Source organism: Panicum hallii, chromosome 7, assembly GCF_002211085.1.
Source record: "Panicum hallii strain FIL2 chromosome 7, PHallii_v3.1, whole genome shotgun sequence".
NCBI lineage: Eukaryota > Viridiplantae > Streptophyta > Magnoliopsida > Poales > Poaceae > Panicum > Panicum hallii.
Genome location: NC_038048.1, coordinates 18,573,816 through 18,593,165, shown reverse-complemented (window position 1 = coordinate 18,593,165; position 19,350 = coordinate 18,573,816). Strand labels below are relative to the sequence as shown.

The window sequence follows — 19,350 nt, the reverse complement described above, 5'->3', positions numbered from 1 at the left end:
TTAGAGCTAAAAACTTAAGGATCAATTTGGATTGTGAAGGGAGCATTACGGCCATGATCCATTACCACCCCTAAGTATGACACACTTTTCTACACTGAACAACGATTAAGATGCGGGCTCTAAATGATAAACATGACAAGCAAGGAAGGGAGCACTTCCATATGCGCTCACGCAGAAAGAGCTATCGCGTGATACTGTTTCCATATTTGACCGCATCAATAGATAGTCAAAAGAGAAATGAATACTATGCAAAAATATAGATAGGTATAATCATGCTATATATACTTCTACTATAACTATTATTTTTAAATATCATATTTACTACACACATAAGTTATTATTTCTACAGATAAGCTACTCTCTCCGTTTTAATTATAGCTCATTTAGTTTTTTAGATACATAGTTTTTACTTAGGTATTAGATATTGTGTACATCCAGGTACATGGCAAAAGTTATGTATTTAGAAGCTAAAATGACCTGTATCCCGAAGAGTTCATTCAAGTAAAACTAAGAGTTCGGTCTAAATGATCAGAAGTTCTAATTGCAACAAAAAATAAGATCTAAATAATTATTAATTAGCTTAAATGATCAATAGTTAAGTAAGTTAGATTTTATTTACATGAATCGTTAGGGGGCCATGTGGCCCCGCGGCTCCGCCAGTGTTTTGAGCCACGAGCAGATAGGCAGGTAGCAATATGAGTGGATATTGTGCTGCTTTTGTTGGGATATAACTAAGGAAACTGTAGTAACCGCATACTAATCCATTTTTATCTCTCACGATCAACCCCTACTGGCCAGTTATAAATATGCCCTCATGTACTGTGTAGCCCTTTAATTAATGCAACATTTTCCTAAATCAAACAAAATGAATGCGAAGAATGTAATTCTCTGCAACCTTCTTTTGTCGTGTTCGTGCTGCACACAGATCATGCTTTAGCCGGTTGGTTCTCCTAAGTCCTATAATATCTCGTTTTCATTATGTTCTAATTTATCAGCTCGGAGATTAATTTGCATGATCTTTATTTGCTTTTTCACTAGGTTTGTATTCAGTCTTCTGATTTTCTTTTAATTTTATTCGAGAAACTAAAGATTCCTCCGAATTCTGTCCCTTCTTCCCAAACAAACTAATAGAAATGTATATTATTGTACGTATTGTTAATCAAGAACATTTCCATGCGATTGACAACGCATGCGAATGTACATTATTAGCAGCATGTGGATTTGTTTACATGTTTCATTTTTTTTTTTGGCAGAGTGCGGCTATACATCTCCTATGATGCCATTCTGTAAAGGATGGATGTGCAAGGCCGAGTGCTGGACGGAGGCAAAATTACTTGTAGCTAAAGTCATGGAACACAAGTGCATGAAAGGGGGGATCAAGGGCTGGTGCTACTGCCGTTTTTGTCGTTAACTAATTTGGATGCCATAATCGTCTAGAAGAAGAATCAGTCGAATAATTCGTCATGTCTCTTGTTAGTTTTGCTTTGCAAATTGACAGGAATAAGTAGTCCGATACACGTCCAAAAACCATTGAGATCTAAATCATCTAAATCCGATACATAAAAACCGTTTATCCAGAGGTAATTCAAAACCATTCCTACCTCTAGGCGTGGCCGCTGAGGCCAACAACATGCAGCGGTGACAGAAATTTTGTTTCTTCATTGACTTAAAAGGAGCAGAATTGAATAGTTCCTTGTCACGACCAAAAATTTAAACCACATGGTTAAAAATTTAAAACATCATCATGAGCATCATCCAAGCATAATCAAGCATCATGTGCATGTTTTGACTTGAGTTACTTAATTTTTCTTGTTATTGTTGAGTGTAGCTTGTGAAGAAAGTTCAAGATTTGCTATGTGGCTGTGCCCCCCAAAGATTTTATTCAAATACTAGATTTCAAATGGTGATTTGTAGATATTTTTCCTCAATTTTTGATGTCTCTTCCGAGCCATAAAATTCTTGGAAATCTCAAAAACTGCAGTTTTGGATGAATTACTGTGGGAAATTTTTTATGGCTTTTTGAGTGTTATTATTGCATTATGTTTTTCGTAGTGAGATATAGCTCTGGTAAAATTTTGGTGAATTTTGGAGCACGGGAAGTACCATTTTTAGATTTTTGATTTTCGCCCTTTCCTTTTCGGGTATTTTCCTTCCCCGGCCCCACCCGTCAGCCTCCCCTCTCTCTCCCGCGCGCCCGGGCCCGCGCGTCAGCAGCCTCCTCCGCATCCCTCGGCCTTCCGCGCCCGCCCGTTGGGCGCCCACGCGGTGGCGCACGCCGGCAGCCGTTGGCTGGGCTAGCGTGGCCGCCGCCCCTTCTTTTCCCGTGCCGCGCGCTCGCCTTCTCCTCTATCCCCATTCAAGCGCGTCCTCTCCCCTCCCCCGGCCAAACCCGCACGCCTCCGCCTCTTCCTCTTCCTCCCACCGCCACTTCCCCTCCTGCCGCCACAATCCACCGCCGCCGGTAAGCCCACACCGCCCCCTCCTCCTCCTCGCTCGGTTCTGGCCGCCCGCCGCCCTTCCCTTCGACCGCAGCACCCTCCCCGGCGCAAGCCCCCCTTCATCGCCGCTGTTTTCCGCCGCGCCGCCGCTTGCCACCTCGCTCCGCCTGCCGGCGCTGCAGGTGGGTTTCCCTGTCGCGCCGCGCCCCTCGTGCGCATGTGCCCTACCCCCGTTCGCACCCCCTGCCGCTCCTCCGCTTGCTGGCCGCCACCGCGTCACGCCGCGCGCGCGCTTTCGCGCGCGGGTCGCGCCGCGGGCGTATGCTGGCCGCGCCCGTGGTGAGTCAAGGCCACGGCTGGCCTTGACCTCGCCTGGGTCGGCGCCCGGCCGCCTGGGCCCCCCTGTCAGCGCCCAGGGGCGCTAGGTCCGGGTGGATCTAGCGCTGCCGCCTCGTTTTTCTTTTGTCATTTCATGTGTGATCTTGTAAATTCCATAGAAATTGTTGTAGGTCTCCAAAAATTGTGAAACTTGTTTTGTTTATCTCCTCTGTGATAGATCTACTTAGAGAAATTAATTTTAGACTTGTTAATGCTCTGTACACTTAGTTATAATTTATTATTTCTAAACCTAGTTAAATAATTAACTTATCTTGTGGTGCTCTAAAAATGTTAAATCAAGTTTTGTTAGAGTCCTTTCTGTAAGTACTAGATGATGATACAGTTGGTGCAAGTGTTTTCATGCTGTTTGCTAGAGTTTTAATGTGTTTACTTAAATTCTGCCTGCAAAATTGTTTAATGTGTAACTTTTGATAGAAAATTGATAAAATGATAAAACCACTTCTGTTACTTTTATTACCATGTCCTCTAACTCCAATAATTCTTTAAGAATTTATAGAGATGCTTTGAGTATCCTTTAAGATTTGTCTTGATTATAGCAGCTGAAAGTCATAAATAACATAAGTAATTCCACAAAAACAATTTTGATGCAAACTCAACTCTCCTGAGTTTATCTTGAGATCCCCTGTACGCAGAAATAAAATCATGATTTATTCTTGCTATTTTTTTGTGTGAGCAAGTTCGCCTTCGGGCTTAGAATTTAATTTATTGATCAAGCTTCGTGTACATTACTTGCGTGCCTCCTTGTGTTGAGTGGTACTTCATTTCCATTTCATATCATGCCATCTCATTTCATGTGATCTGCATCATTCTAATGCACACATCTCATTCGTGCATTATAGTGACCGAGACTCCGGAGGACGAACCCGTTGAGCCCTCCGCAACCGTCGAAGCCGAGTCGGGAGCCGAGTTTGCGGTCGAACCCGAAGAGAACCAAGGCAAGCAGCTAAGCATGATCCCTTGACCCTTTTTAACTTGATTAGTTAGTTATCTCAATGGGGTATACATGTATATATGTTTATCTATTGCATTGTTGATCCTACTTTCGTGTTATGACCTTTCTTGATTTTACTTCCATGTCCTTGTCACGTGTAGTTAACAATTAAATGATCTAGCGAACGCTTAGTCATGCTTAGACTTGGTCTTCGTTTGCAAGAAACATCGGAATAAGGATCACTTTACTCACTACACACCTTTTAGTATATTTGTGCTTATCCATTGTTGTCGGAAGTTCGGAAAAGGGGTTAGCGTGATGGTTATGTCTTAATTCGAGCGGAAGGTAGGGCCTAGGGAAAGGAGTCTCGGGGGCATAGTCCGCTCGAATTGGTTAAGAACCGTCCGTGGATGACCTCGGAAATTGAGCACTTATCGCACTACCACATATCCATTCATGGGGTGGATAAACCGATTACCCTCTAGTTCTAATTGTTGATGCACGGTCCTAGATGCGTGGCCATAGGGCTTTGTAGAGAGGCTTAGGGGTGTCCCCGGTGGACCTAGATCACTCTCCGCGCTAGCTAGGCGTGATGTTCAACGGTTACAACTTGTCGGGAAAGGTTGATGCAAGTACCCCCCCTTGCCCAACGTGATCTGTTGGGTGAGTCGCATGGTCCTTGTGTCGTGTGGGTAAAGATGTACATCTTTGCAAGGTTAATGAATCAATTCAAATTGTCGCGCTCTCGGTTACGAGCAAACTCTTTATCCTACGAAATCTTCGTAGAAGTTTCGGTCGTGTGGTTGGTTACATGTTACCTCTTGATGATGTTTGGGGATTGGTTAATTTAATTAACTAAAACTTGAGGTGGGTTGGGCAAGTTAATTATAAATGCTAGGAGGCTAGATGGTGGAACTAGGGAGCTCATGCTTATTTAATATTACTTAACCTTAAAGCCTTTTTGTGAGTCTTCATATGCATATTTCTTGATTTAATTATTCACGTAAGTCTTGCGAGTACCTTTGTACTCATGTTGCTTTATTATACTAAGTTGCAGGTGAGCCGGAAGTGGTGTTTGGCCATTTCTACCCCGCCGAACCTAGCGCGGGCAAGGAATAGGCCAATATGATCAATGGTGTCCTTGAGCAAGACGCCATTATTATTTATCGTTATATTTTCCGCTGCGTATCGTACTTGGGATTATCATGATAAACATTAAACTCTATGGTTTATCTCTTCTATGTTATTTGTGAGCCCGAGGCTTATATCCCTTATTGAACCTTAAATTTCAGATTCGGAACCTTTCCTTAAATTAATATTGTAATGGTTAGTGGCTTAACTTTTTTATTAAAATTTGCTCTTTGTGGATCATTGGTGATGTATGAGCTTGTGACGGTATGTGCATGTGCATGATCTTGGGCATATGTTGGAGCACATACCGGGACTACCGGGTTTAATATTATTTTCACCGAAAAGTTAAGTTGGTCCTTGATAGTTTAGATATGGGTTAACCTGCGGCACACGATTGGTACGAGCATATGTTAATTCTCTCATCTTCATGATAAGTACCGACGGTTTCGCTTAAAATAATATTAAATTAGACGATTCTCGCACCCTTCACCTCTCCCTGGTGACCCAACACTGGAAACACACTCCACCTACTCGTCAACACTTCTATTCTCGACTTTAACTGCATGTAATCCAGAATTACGCCCATACAGACACAGATGAATACACGATACATCCACAAACACCGATGCAGGTGAAACTAGACAAGTATAATAATTTGCACAAAATACGTACGGCAACACAGTAATATATCTCCAGTCAGTCCAAATCAGTGCGAACAGTTTCAAAAAATTAGACCAAACTGTTTATGAATCAATAGAAAATCAGGGGGGAAATCAGGCTGATAATTTAACATATACCAACTCGATCAGATTTGATTAGGAACCATCAAGCTCCCGTATCAGATGATCAACAGGAACGAACAGACACGTTACTATTTTTAGACTGACTAAACAAGTCATACACGTTACTATTTTTAGAACGACTACACAAGTCATCTATTGCAACAATAATAATTAACGAACTTTTTACAGCTTACACGGAGAATAGAATACACACAGGGAGCCATGGAGGTTCCCCTCGGGACACATGAATGACCTCTTCTTGTCTTCTAGACTATAAACATAGATATGCGACGGTACGTGATGAAAGACTCATGTGAACGAAAAATTACAAACACCAAATGGCTAGCCTACGATTTGTCATGTTGAAAAGGAAGACTTCACATAAGTTTCTCAATGACAAGCAGAGTCTACAACACGAACAACACCACTACATTCAGAATACTAACTACTATATACTCTCAGCTCCATCCCACTCTGGAGAAATACAACAAAGGAGCCTATAGCATGCTACTGACAACTATACTTACCGGATACGAAGAAGCTAATGGTTCATAAGGAGGGAATAAACTAAGAAAAGAACATATACACAAGATACCCTCAAGGAAGAACTAACAATAACACTGTCAAATCATTGCATTTCTCACTTCTGGATATACATCCATGTAAGTGCTCATTGACAGGGCCACCTGACTTCCCTATCAGAACTGAGATTCAAATTCGATGTCGGATCAGGCTCCAATTCATATACTGATGTTGTAAGTAACTGTTCTAATGCTTGGCTTGTAGCATCTCATGTGCACTGTCAGCAATGTAACTAAATCATTGAGAAGAACATCATCTGCTCAGTCTCCAACAGGGAGGAAAGTGAATTAACACCAGACCTCAACTGGCTTAATAAAATACAATCAGCAACTAGTCATCCAGATCCATAGAGTGTGTATTTTCAATGCAGATGGTGTGCTTGGTATTGTGATACTTAGCTGCACCATGACCAAGACGATTACCCAAGAATCTAAATTCAGTCTCTTCCTCATCATCACTATCTATGTTCTTCGGAGTTATCCTGTTTTGGTAACACCTCCTTCTAAGCAGAAAACAATTAAAATAATAGCTCACAAGTTCTTTCCTTCCCTTCAATTGGAAAAATAAGTGGAGACGGTTCCAGAAATTCCTGCCCGAAGATTGAGCATTATTTTGTGCTACGGCCTTGAAACTTGCCTCCTCTTCATCTGTCCAAGAAAGTGCAATCTCCTCCCCCATACGATCAAATCCCCACGCATAGAAAGCTACACCAAGTTCACGTTTCAACTTAAACCTCCGTTCTGCTACATGAAACCTAACACATTCCACTGATCCTGGATGGTTGCAACCACAAACAACTTCTCTGCCTTTGCCAATAGGGTCACGACAAACCAATGCTTTACTGTTTTCATTTACCGGAGGCCAGACTTTTGTTCCCAACCATTTCAGAGTTTCTGGATCATCATAATTTACAGGTACTTCACATGTCCATTGTGGCACCTCTGCTTGATAGTCAGGACCAACAGGTACTTCATTCTTCTGCTGACTTGTAAAACGTGAACCATTAGAAGAGTTATGTTGAATCATACTATCATACTTCCCTTGTCCAGTTAAGTTGTTCTCCTGTTCTATGAGCATTAAAGAACTATTCAGTAATTTTGCTTTTGCACAAGCTCCAACACTGGTAGAACTCATACAGCAATCGCAAGCCATTGGAAATACTTCCTGAGATGGAAGAAAAGGAGAGTCAGTATCAGTCAGAAAGCAATATATAAGGTTCAAGAGAAAGCCATGTGTGTGCAATTACAAAAAAAAAAAGAAAGGTATGTGAATGAAAAAAATGGATTGTGAACAGAATCATAAATGATATATGATGAAGGGGGATCTGAACCCACAGATGGTACTAAAAGAAGGTACAGCAGAGCTTGCACGCAACTTCAGTTTCCATGATCCATATTCATTTTAATGTTTATCTACCAAGTACTATGGCAATCATACCAAGTACTACAACACCAATCAGATCATCAAAACTTCTTGCAAACACCCAATGGGGATAATACAAAAAAGAGCTGAGTTCAATCAATAGATATTTATGAATTTTCCCTTCATTTTAGATTTTGACTGTTCCATGTTCTATTGTCTTTATTAAACATTGAGGAGTGAATGTTACGTTCTTAATGATGCTGGGATCAAGTAAATAGTTAATGTTGAGTACGGCTGCCCAAGAGATACACCAGGTTTTGCCCTCTGATACACAGTTCGCTGCCATTCACCTAACACTCCATAAGTTAAAGTTTTCATGCCATACTGCTGGCAGCTGGAACATGTTCATATGTTCAGCTCCATAGATAAAACCTCTCCAAAATCAGTACAAAAATTTGACAAAAAACTTATTCTTTTCCATTACCAACATCCCCAGCTAGCACTATCAACATGAACAACAAACAAGGTGGGGAAGCTGCAATCAGAGGGTTTCAGATCAAACAAGAAAAAATTTAAATGTGACTTAGGCTTTAAAGCAGGCTGAAAGACTGACAAAGCATGAAGCATTAACAAGGCTACATAAGTTTGTAATTTAAAATCGCAGAAATTTTAGATCCTTAGAAAGCAATGAAGCAAAATATCAATATATTAAACCATTCAATTTGGTTCTCGCATACAAAATATTCAACTGTCTGCAAAAATATACAAGGTAGAGGATACACGATTGCATATGAGAATTATAGAGCACAATCCACCATTTGGCCATTAACTAAACACACAATTGGGCTTGTTTGGGGATTGCCTTCTGGACAAAACAAGGACCGAAGGTTACAATTGGTTTTTAGTTCAAATCGTATTTGAGCCACTAACCTCCAAAGCCAATAAGGGTAGGAGATGCTATCTGCGATTGTTTGTGTGTAGGAGAAATGGGGTCGAGGGTTATGGAAGCAAAGGACGCATCAGACTTGAATGGGGAGAAACCTCCGATGATGAGTCGTGCAAGCACCTTCGCGCCAGCACTCGAGCAGGGCTATCTGGTCACGAGGAACGCGGGGCCAATCGTGGAAGGTTCCTATTTGGAGTCACATTGGAAGTGTGACTAAGGATGGGAATTCCGACTGCATACTTCCTCTGTTGAATGACTTTTATGTCCAGAATAGAATATTCCAAGTATGTACCAAAAAGCAGGGGGGTAAAAAGCGAATGTAGACATTTCTCGCCCTACAATAAATACCCTGGCTTCTTTACTTGTAAAGTCACTTTTTTGAAAGAAGAAAATTGAATACACGAATACTTCTAAAGCAACATTCTTCGTGAACATTTGACTTGAAAACATACTGCTTGGTGATTGAACTCAGTTTGAGTACCAAAAGAGCTAGTGGGCTCTTCATTTCTCTTTCCAGCTATTCAAATAATATAAAGATAATTGAGGAAGACAAAGTTCCACGGTCATGATGAGCTTTTTGTTCCATTACCAATCAGGAGACCATGCTACCATACCAAAAAAAAAATGATCACTCCATATTAATATGAAATGTTGCATAAAAATTGGTTGGATTGATTCTGCACTGACTAGAATATCTATGATAGACATGGTTGAAAATACAGCCTGCTGAATGTGCTTCTAGTAGTTACTACGATCCACAACAAATACATTATTCTGAATTTTTGTAATTTTGCAAGTAAAAATCTGTAATCACTCATAACTCTTCGAAAAAGTATACATACTAAATCTGCTCTTTTCCAACATAAATCAACAAGCTTGCAAGGAATTTTATCTGCCCTTTCCTTGTAGCCTCCCACGTTTGTGATCAACTGGCCTAATACAGTAACTTAAATCTACAATATTATTTTATCACAGAATCCTATATAAACTGGTTTCTAACTAAGTTCCTCTGCTGCAGCATCCCCTCTAGGCAATTGCATGCAGTTCTCACCCTGTGTACTGAATTCTCATTTCGAATTGCATTGGATTCAGGTGAGCACAAGACTACAATTGAGCTCTAGCAATATGTATAGTAATTGCTATGCCGAGCAAGGTCACTATATACAGTAGCAAATAGACATTGGTGGCTTTGAGATATGTGGAACCTACAATTTTGTTCATGCTTGGTGCCTGGACCATTTGGGGACATCGCAATGATTGTGTTTTTAATTTGGCTACCCAAGCATTGATACAGCCCTGATCCTTGCTAGTATGAAATCCGCTTGTGGAGCATGGCTGAAGGTAAGGGTCTCACCATGCTTACAGCCAGAGGGGTTGGTTAGGCCTTTTGCCTCAGTGATCGGGGTCGGGTCGTCTTTGTTTTATGTAAAAGGTTCTTAGTATCATATAATTCTAGAGGGGTGGGGGGTGGGGGGGGTGTCCTTGTATCATTGTATGATGTATAACTCTTTCTTCTCCTATTCATACAATGATACACAGCTATCCTGCGTGTTCGAGAAAAACCTACAATGTTATGCCCAAAAAGAAGGCCTAGCATATTATAGCAGTATAGAATTTTAAGTGAAAAGGTATGTGAAACTGCAGATTAGAAACCATAACTGAGAGGTCTCAGTCAGGGGTCTGCCACTACCTCAATAGTGTAGAATCATAGTTCAGAAGAATGTACATGAATCCGCTCAGTGTAGCCTAGAAAACAGTTGTTATAGAAAAAGGAAACCTGGGAACAGGTCAGTGGCATGGTAGTGAGGAGTTTGCTTAATATTCGTACTCACCCATTCACTACAGACCTAGGACTAAATCGGAAGTCCATCTCCCTTTAGTGAATAACAGAGCTCCTACTTTTTCCTCAAAAAGGATATGCAAAAGAGAAACCAGGAAGTTTTATTCTTAGGCATGATCTTAGTTACAATATTCAACACTATAAAAGATTTTTTTTATCTTGCCAATAAAGTAGAAATTATGAGTACTCCATGTTCTATGTGAGCATGAAGTGATGCTAGTTATGAATACTTTACAGAGCCATTAAGGGCAATAACCAGATAATTCAACAAAAGGCTAATTCCATGACTAAATTATAACACCGAGCACATCAAAGGCTCTTATAAAAATCAGGATTTCAGTGGATGAAATTAACCTCCTAAGATATAATATAAGCCATAGAATTGGCATCTAAAAGGGGGTTCCTATGTACACATGAATTCTGATTGCCTTCTATTATTCTATAAATTTATGAAGTAACCAAAATCAAGAGAAGAGTTCATCTACACTTCTGTATCATGAAGGCCTCACCATGGAAGAAATATCAACAAGCATCAAGGAAGCAACATCTTCTAAACACAGATAAGAATCATACTAGTAAGATGAGATTCACTAATATAAGTTAATAACTTGATACAGATAACTGTGGCCCAAAACCAAAAAAAAAAAAAGAATGAATGAGACACCAGAGGGCTTTCTTGTGAACCAATAAGCTATTATGGCAGTTATATTTGATGGTTTCTTGCTATCAAATAATTTAATAACAAAACTATAAAATTGAACTGTTTCAAAATGGACCCTTAAGTATGAAAATTGCCACACCATCAGATTGATGCACTAACCTATTGTTCTTTAGCAGCATTACCAACATATTTGAGGAACCATTTGAACAATCTCAGTGGTGCTAATCCAATGCTCAATGGAGGACATCTATTTAAATGTGATGCAAATAACATCAAACTGCAAAACATTTGGCTAACAAACTCTCCGAAGGTACTGAAAATCACCTGAAAATGTGAACCATTCAACATGCTTGCTCGGCGAACCTTCTTCCTGGTCACCACCTTCCTGACCGCTAATGCCATTGAGAAGTACTCATCCGCAGACCCAGCAACCACAGTACCACCATCCCCAGCATTCTGGGCTATCTCCCTCACCCAACCCAGCATCCCGACCATGTCCCCCCTCTTCCTCTTCAACATCACATGCCGCTGTTCCCTCTTGTCGCAGCCCAAGAGCGCGTCTTCTTCCTCATCCATTCCATTGGCTCCACTGAACAGTTCTTGCCTTTTCGTCCTATCGCCGACCAAGAACGGCCCGTGCGCTTCCTCGAGCCTCTGGATCCAGCGGTCCAGGGCGCCGAGATACTTCGCGTAGAGCAGCTTGACGGGCGCTGCGAGGGTGGCGTCGACGCCGGCGGACTCTGCGGCGGCGGCCCAGCCACCGGGAGAGGAGGTCACGCCGGCGTATCCCCCTGCGGCTCGGACGGAAAGGAAGAGCCGGAGGAGGTCGACGCAGCGGCCATCGCCGAGCGCCGCCGGGATAGGCCGCGCGTCGCGCCCGCCAAGGTAGGCCTCGCGCAGGAACGCGGCGAGGACGGCGTCGAACGCCTCCGAGGGGTCGGAGGCCGCGGCGGCATCGGGGATCCGGAGATCGGCGCAGAAGCCGAGGGATTGCAGCTTACTGAGGATGGCGAGGACGGCGGCGACGTAGCCCATGGACCGGAGACCGGCGGCGAGGTCACGACGGTTGGCTGCGGCGGCGCATCTTCTCCCCCATTTTTTCCCCTTCGTTGGCCGAGTGTGGATAGAATGGAAGGTTAATCTCAGATTCACGTTGGAGAAATCGATTGCCAACCAAAGCCTACCACTAAACAAATGGATTCCGGTGAATCTACTGATTCCACTATGAAGTGAAATCAGTAGGCAGGGCAGATTTCCCAACTGCGGCGCAGTATTTACCCGCTATGCCATCGGTTAGAATGATCTAATCATTTTTCTTTTATTTCCCGTGAGCTTCTCTTTCCTCCTTATCCACGAGCTGCCCCCGCCACTGCAGATGCTCCCACCGCCGCCCCCACCCCACCCCCCGACGCCCTCCCCGGCACCCCCGCCGGCCCCGCCGCGCCCCCCGCTGCCCTCCAACACACCGCCCGCTGCCCCCGCCGCCCACCCCCGACGCGCCCCCCGCCGCCCCCGGGCCCCCTCCCTACCGACGCCCTCCCGCCGGCCCCGCCACGCCCCCCAGCGCGCCGCCCGCCGCCCGCGCAGCCCGCCCCCAACGCGCCGCACTGCCCTCGCCGCCCGCCCCGCCGCGGCCCCCGCCGGCCCCGCCGTGCCCCCCAACGCGGCGCACGCCACCCCCCGCCGCCCGGCCCCCGACGCGCCCCGTTGTGCCCCCCGCACAGGTGAACCATGATTTGGTACTGCCAAACAAGCATCTATATTTGTTTCCAAAAGAATTTATCCACCAAATTAGTAAGTCTCATATCGTTTGTTCTTTAAAAATCAAACTATTTTCAGCTGTTGCAACTACAAATCATTCAGAATTAATAAAAACTAAAATACAAAGTTGTCATAACTTAAAGTATTTGTATTGAAATCCAATATGCAATGAGAAAATAGGTATGTTCCATATGCATCAGTTCGTAAATTATGTCAATGTGCGTTGCTTTTCCTGTTAGTGTGTTCACAATTTAATTTAATACATGCCCTTTGTACTCAGGATATTGTTGTTGTGCAGTGACCTTTTTTGGGGGTTGTCATTTGTGCTATCATGCCTTTAGGTTACTTTTGCATTTGACCTCCATTTTAGTTATGGTCTTCATTTGCTTAACTGCTTCAGTGTCATTTCTTTTTTTCAGTGCATTTATTTCTCTGTGTGGGTTGCATAGGTGTGTTGGCTTCTATTTTCAATTCCTTCTAGAAGGGCAACAAATGCTCGGTCAGCTGCGTGCGCATTATCTTCTACATCAGCCCATTCTGCTTTGTCCGTCCGTCGTGTGCGTGGTAGTGCTCGGGGAAGCTGTCATGGCCGTTATGGTCATTGTGTGCGCACTGGTCTTATCGAAGGCCGACCAGCTGCATTTTTAAGTGCAGGTCCGTTCTTATTTAAGGATCATGTTGATTCAGTGTGGCTCATTTTGTGCTCGGTTGTTCCATGTTCTTCACCCTGCTTGGTGTGTGGCATTATTGACTTGCTCTTCTGTGATCTATTTGCATCTGTACCAATATGTATGGCTGTGCTTATTGGCCTTCCTGCTCTATCAGGTGCAGCCTCCTCGGCTGTTCCCTGTTGGGGCATCATCGTCAGTTAGTACCTTTTCTTCTATGTGCTATACATTAAAGCATATAGAATTTCATTCCTTTATTCAGTCTATCTATTTGATGTTGTCAACATTGGAGATCATTAATGTCCGCTGGTGCTACGTGTTGATTCTAACGAGAATCATGTTAAAAGAATGTGTTGCAATAGAGTCCAGGCGGCAGCGAGGCAAGTTCTGTGCCTTCCCTCATTGCCTGCCTATTTTCTTTGTTCTTCTTCATTTAGTGTTCGCGACATCATCTTCATTATTATTTGTAGATTATCTTTGCCGTGCTCCTTTTATTGAGCCTGTATTTCCATTTCCTAAGGAGTATATTGATATGTTGAAAGATACGTTCCTGGGATGAGCCTACGTGATTAGGTAGTACAGGGCTATTTTTTTGGCTGCATTTGCATTGTCGCATTCCTTGCTGTTTTAGCAGCTAGGTATTCTGAACGGTCTTATTACGGTGGTCCTGATTATGTGTGACAATATTGCTTTGCTGTTTTCTGGTATCATGAGAGAATACATAACCAAAGTAACCACCATCAAATTTGTTATAGTGGATGCTGTCGTGGAGGCAGGGTGTCGCTACCTAAGCATAGGGCTTTTCCTTCGCCTCTTCAAGAGTTAGTGTGTTTTGATGGAGGTCCACCTCTAATTCTTTCATGCGACTAATTAGGCAATACAATTCATTGTTTGCCTTCAGTTCTTTGGGTGTTCATGTTGACAAATCTATTAATACTGGAGATGGTCCCTATGTTTTTCGTATCAATGGTGTTGTCCACCACCGTATTGGCTCGCCGCTTCCTGCTCCTGGCAGGCGGCCAGAATATGCACAGTTTTATATTTATGACATTAAGCTGTCTGGCACTATAGATTCCCATGGTGATAGGTATTCTTTACCTGTAGTTCCTGAGTTGGCTGCCTTGCTCATAGGTGGTTTGTCACCTAATGTTTCATCCTTTGATGTTGTTGTTGAGGCTCATACATCTGAACTTAAGCAGATTTCTCCAATTCATCCAGCATTAATGTCATTGCAATATCCATTGCTTTCCCCCATGGTGATCCTGGTTTCCACACTGGGATAATGCTGAAACATATGAACGTTCAAGATAACTTATATGATAACTAACAGATTCATGAATAAAGCTATGAAGGAAATGATCTGTTTCCAGCAGATCCCATATAACCTCGAAAGTAAGAAGAAATCTATAAAATGCACTATATGTTTCTTCTTTAATTGCGAAATTTGTGTTGGATGCCATTAACAGTAAGTGATTTATGCTTGGATCGGATGAGGACCTTATCTTGAAAGCTTATCCGAATCGCTCATTGTTTAAAGCGCATCTTATCTGTTCTCCTGCAGGCACGTCCCAGTAGTTAGCTAGCTTTGCGTCATCCATTCACTGCATTGAGGAACGAACATACATTACGCACTGTAAGTTCTCTCGGCTCTCGCTGTACTCGTCTGAACTTGGGACTTGAACTAGCGCCCACTTCATATGTTGTTTTATTTTCAGCTGCCGGACTGATCTGGAGTGGTTGTAGAAGGGGTCAAGGGCCATGTCTGAACTCTGAACACATCCGTCGGTCCATCCCCTCGAAAAGAGGTGAGCTACGTTGGATTGCCTAAAATAGAAAGAATTTATGATCATATTACCAGGTCCCAATTCATGACCTACCAAACCTTTGAATGTGTAATATCATATAAATACATTAATTATGAGCTAAGCAAGAGAAAATGTGCTGTGATCTAATGAACCCAAAGCTAGTACGGCAAATATCATCTCATATGATAGCAGTGCAAGGCATGAATGGAGCAAATTAAGTACTTTTTCACTATAATGCATTCTTTGATTTTTTTTACCTTCTCTAGACAAATTAGTGAGTGCTTCTTTTACAGTTACATTGTGGCATCTTGATAATTCATGACCTAATGAGATGCAAATTATGAATATTTTTGTTTATTCTTTTTATTGACACTAGTATGGCTGAGAATGCGGTGTGGGATAAGAAAAATGTGAAGCACTTCTGTGACATATGCATGCGTGAGGTTAATGCTGGGCATAGGCCATTAGGTCATTTGAATAAAGTCGGATGGAAGAATGTTGCAGAAAAGTTTGAACAGATAACTGGTCGGAAACTAGAACATTTGCAACTCAAGAATAAATGGGATGGTCTAAAAAGAAGTTATACTATTTTTATGGAGTTAAAAAATGCTGCCACTGGACTTGGTTGGAATGATGTAAAGCAGACTGTAGATTGTTTAGATGAATGGTGGACCGAGCATCTTGCGGTGAGTGTCACAACATTTGTCATTTTTTAGTTTTCTTGGATATTTTGTAGTAGCTAATTTTACCAATGTATTGCAGAGATGCGACGATCCAAGTAATGGAAGGAAATGCAAACATGTTTACTTTAGAAGACGTGGTCCGGACAACTTGGAAGCGATGCACATCATGTTTGGAAGTGCACATGTTACTGGGGCATCTGCTTCCATACCTGGAGATTTGTCTGATAATTGCAGTGATGATGAAGTGCATGAGGTTGAGAGAAGCCCCTCAAATATCCACATGTCCACTATGCTCCAACAGAAAGGCAAAAAGCGTAAAGACCCTTCTTCTATGTGTGCGGATGATAAGGAAGACAAAAGTCCATTTTTATGTCTGTACAAACAAACCTGCAGCAAGATTGAAGATGGAGTGAACAAGATTACCAGTAGTATAGAAGCTTCATTGGCTCCTTATATGACCAGCCACATTCCTACCCTAGCGGAGGCCATGAGGACGGTCAAAGAATGTGGAGTACAGAAGAAAACTGCCCTCATGCATACAGCTGCAATATCGATAATGAGACCTGAATTTAGGGAGCTCCTCGGCTTGTTTGAGACAAATGAAGGAAGACTTGATTTGCTGTAAAGGGAGCATGAGATGAAGAACTTACCTTAATCATTATGTTCGTTCTTGTTGTTTGAATCATTATTATTTTTTGGACTATTATAGTGTTGTTCTTGTGTAAGCGAACCATTATGTTTGAGTCTTTATACGTTCAAACCCGTATTTGTATGAATAATGATTTGTTTGAGTCCTTGTATGTTCGGACCCGTAGTTCATAATCTGAAATGTACTTGTTATGCTCATGCTTGCAGAGGCCATAGAAGAATTGGCAAAGGAGGGTTACAACGGACTTCAACTTCTAGCCGAGTTGTCCAAGCAGGCTGCCAACATTGGTCATTTAGGTGACCGATACACCGAAAGGTACTTGAATAAAAATGAGTACAGAAATTCTCAACAATCTGGAATTGAGTGGGTCGAAGAGTGCCTAGCTGCACCTAGATATTTCTATAAGATGTTTAGGATGACTCCTGAGATTTTCATGGTACTTCATAATTTGCTTGTCGCTAATTATGGTTTGAAGTCAACAAGCAATGTTTCATTTGTGGAGTCAGTAACTATGTTTTTATGGATTGTTGGAGGACTTCAATCTTTTTCTCAAGCTGAAAACCGCTTCGTTCGATCCCTATGGACAGTTCACACTAAATTTAAGAAAGTCTTGAAATGTTTGCAAAAATTAGCAAAAGATAATATCACACCGAGGGATCCTACTTTTAGTACGGAGCATGCAAAGGTTAGAGAAAACCGTTTCTGGCCTCATTTTAAAGATGCAATTGGAGCTATAGATGGGTCACATGTACAAGTTTCGGTACCTACAAAGGATGTTGTCAACCACATATGTTGGCATGGGTACACATCGCAAAATATTCTAGCAGTTTGTGATTTTGATATGAGGTTTACTTTATGGTTACTGGTTGGCCGGGCTCTGCACATGACACACGGATCCTCAATCATGCCTTAACAAATTTTGGTGACAAATTTCCGAAACCAACTGCAGGTAGAAATGCTAACTTTATGTATACTTTGGTATTATTTGAAGTATAAGTCATGAAGTATATGTCATTGACTTGTGTTCTTTTTTAGGCAAATACTACCTTGTGGATTTCGGTTATCCGAACCGAACCGGATATCTTGCTCCTTACAAAGGAAGTACATATCATCTACCCGAATTTCATCTTCGCAGACAGCGAGCACCTCAAGGGAAATATGAGATGTTCAATTATTTGCATTCATCCCTTCGCAATGTAATTGAGCGTGCATTTGGAGTCCTTAAGCAAAAGTGGCGTATATTAAAGTCGATGCCAAGTTTCTCAACTCGTACGCAGGCGCATATCATTATGGCTTGCATGGTATTGCACAATTTCATTCGTGATAGCGCGTTACAAGATGATGCGTTTGACAAATGTGATGAAGATGAGAACTATATGCCGCGAGATGAGGACGACACCGAGGAACAAGAAGTGGCGCAACCAGAAGTGGATGAAATTCTTGAGGAGGAGAATAAGGTTACCATGAACACTGTTCGTGATAACATAGCTAATGTTTTGATTAGTTGAAGATAATATTTTAGTTGGATCGAGGTGGATCTATATATGTTTTGTATTAATTATATATGTCAAAAAATTCTAATTATGATAATTTTCTTTCCAAAACGGTCATCTACATATCTTTACAATTAATTAGCATATAAACAGTCCTATACAGTCTCAGGGGCAAAACTGATATTTTTACACAAATCCACAGCTGATAGCTATTTCAGCCAAACAGCTTTCAGCTTTCCCACAGCTGTCAGCTCACAGCAGCTTTCCCATAGCTGATTCCAGAAATCAGATTTTCAGGAATCCAGAGCCGAACCAAACACACCCTAAGTGTGGATTTGATTTTTCTCTTTTTGGTTTTGGTGTTTTCGAATGAAATTCGGAGGTTTGAGCTTGTCCATCTAATATAATAGCGAGGATTTTATAGAGACCCGTGCTGCCTCGTTGGGTAGATGGGTAATTTAGGCATCGGTTCCTGGGCTACCCCGTCACATTAAATTTTTTTTATCATTTATGAGTATTAAATAAAATCTATTTAATAAAATTTATGCACAGATGAGTTCTAAGGTAATAGTGATGCTACAATAACTATGCCGCTAATCATGGATTAATGTATCTTATTAGATTCGTCTGGTGTATTAGTACAGAAGTTCTGCAATTAGTTTTATAATTAGACTTTATTTAATATTTTTAAATGATAAGATTCTTTTTGATTTGATAGAGCTAAAGTTTAATCCTTGGAACCAAACATCGTCTTAACAAAAATATCTTCCACAATAATATTAAATTTCACCACCATGCCTCTACTGTCTTTCTTGCTTCCAAATTTTTCCCAAATAATTAAGACCATCTCCAAAAATAACTAATTTTCACTTTCGAAAGATAATTTTGGAAAAAAACTCGAAAACACCAACTCCAACAGTTGCCTAAACTGATGATGATATCCACGCACACACCCAAACTTGACAGAAACCCAAGCTATTTTTGCATCACTTGGGTGCTGTTTAGATTGCAAATTTTTTGCAACACGATACTGTAGCGCTTTCGTTTATACTTGACAAATTTTATCTAATCATGGACTAACTAGACTTAAAAGATTTGTCTCATGATGTACAATTAAACTGTGCAATTAGTTATTTTTTTACATACATTTACTGCTCCATGCATGTGTCCCAAAATTGATGTGATGGAGAGAGAGTGTAAAAAGTTGGAATTTTGAGGG

At 41.7% G+C, this 19,350-nt stretch overlaps 1 protein-coding gene across 1 annotated transcript; it reads right to left on the bottom strand.

Annotated features, from left to right (window-relative positions):
• Positions 1–6,034: 6,034 nt before the first annotated feature.
• On the bottom strand, positions 6,035–18,506 carry LOC112900349 (AT-rich interactive domain-containing protein 2-like). The gene is made up of 3 exons (XM_025969174.1): positions 18,459–18,506; positions 11,397–12,212; positions 6,035–7,427 (listed from the first exon to the last, which is right to left on the bottom strand). The coding sequence occupies exons 2-3, from the start codon at positions 12,105–12,107 to the stop codon at positions 6,594–6,596; spliced, it is 1,545 nt and encodes a 514-aa protein (XP_025824959.1). The 5' UTR covers positions 12,108–12,212; positions 18,459–18,506; the 3' UTR covers positions 6,035–6,593.
• Between the last annotated feature and the right edge of the window lie 844 nt (positions 18,507–19,350).

Bases quoted from the DNA above. Each gene is read 5' to 3' on its own strand.
- LOC112900349 (XM_025969174.1), bottom strand. From the start codon at position 12,107: ATGGGCTACGTCGCCGCCGTCCTCGCCATCCTCAGTAAGCTGCAATCC. The intron at 7,428-11,396 runs GTGATTTTCAGT...CTTCCATCTCAG, and splicing joins TGAATGGTTCACATTTTCAG to GAAGTATTTCCAATGGCTTG.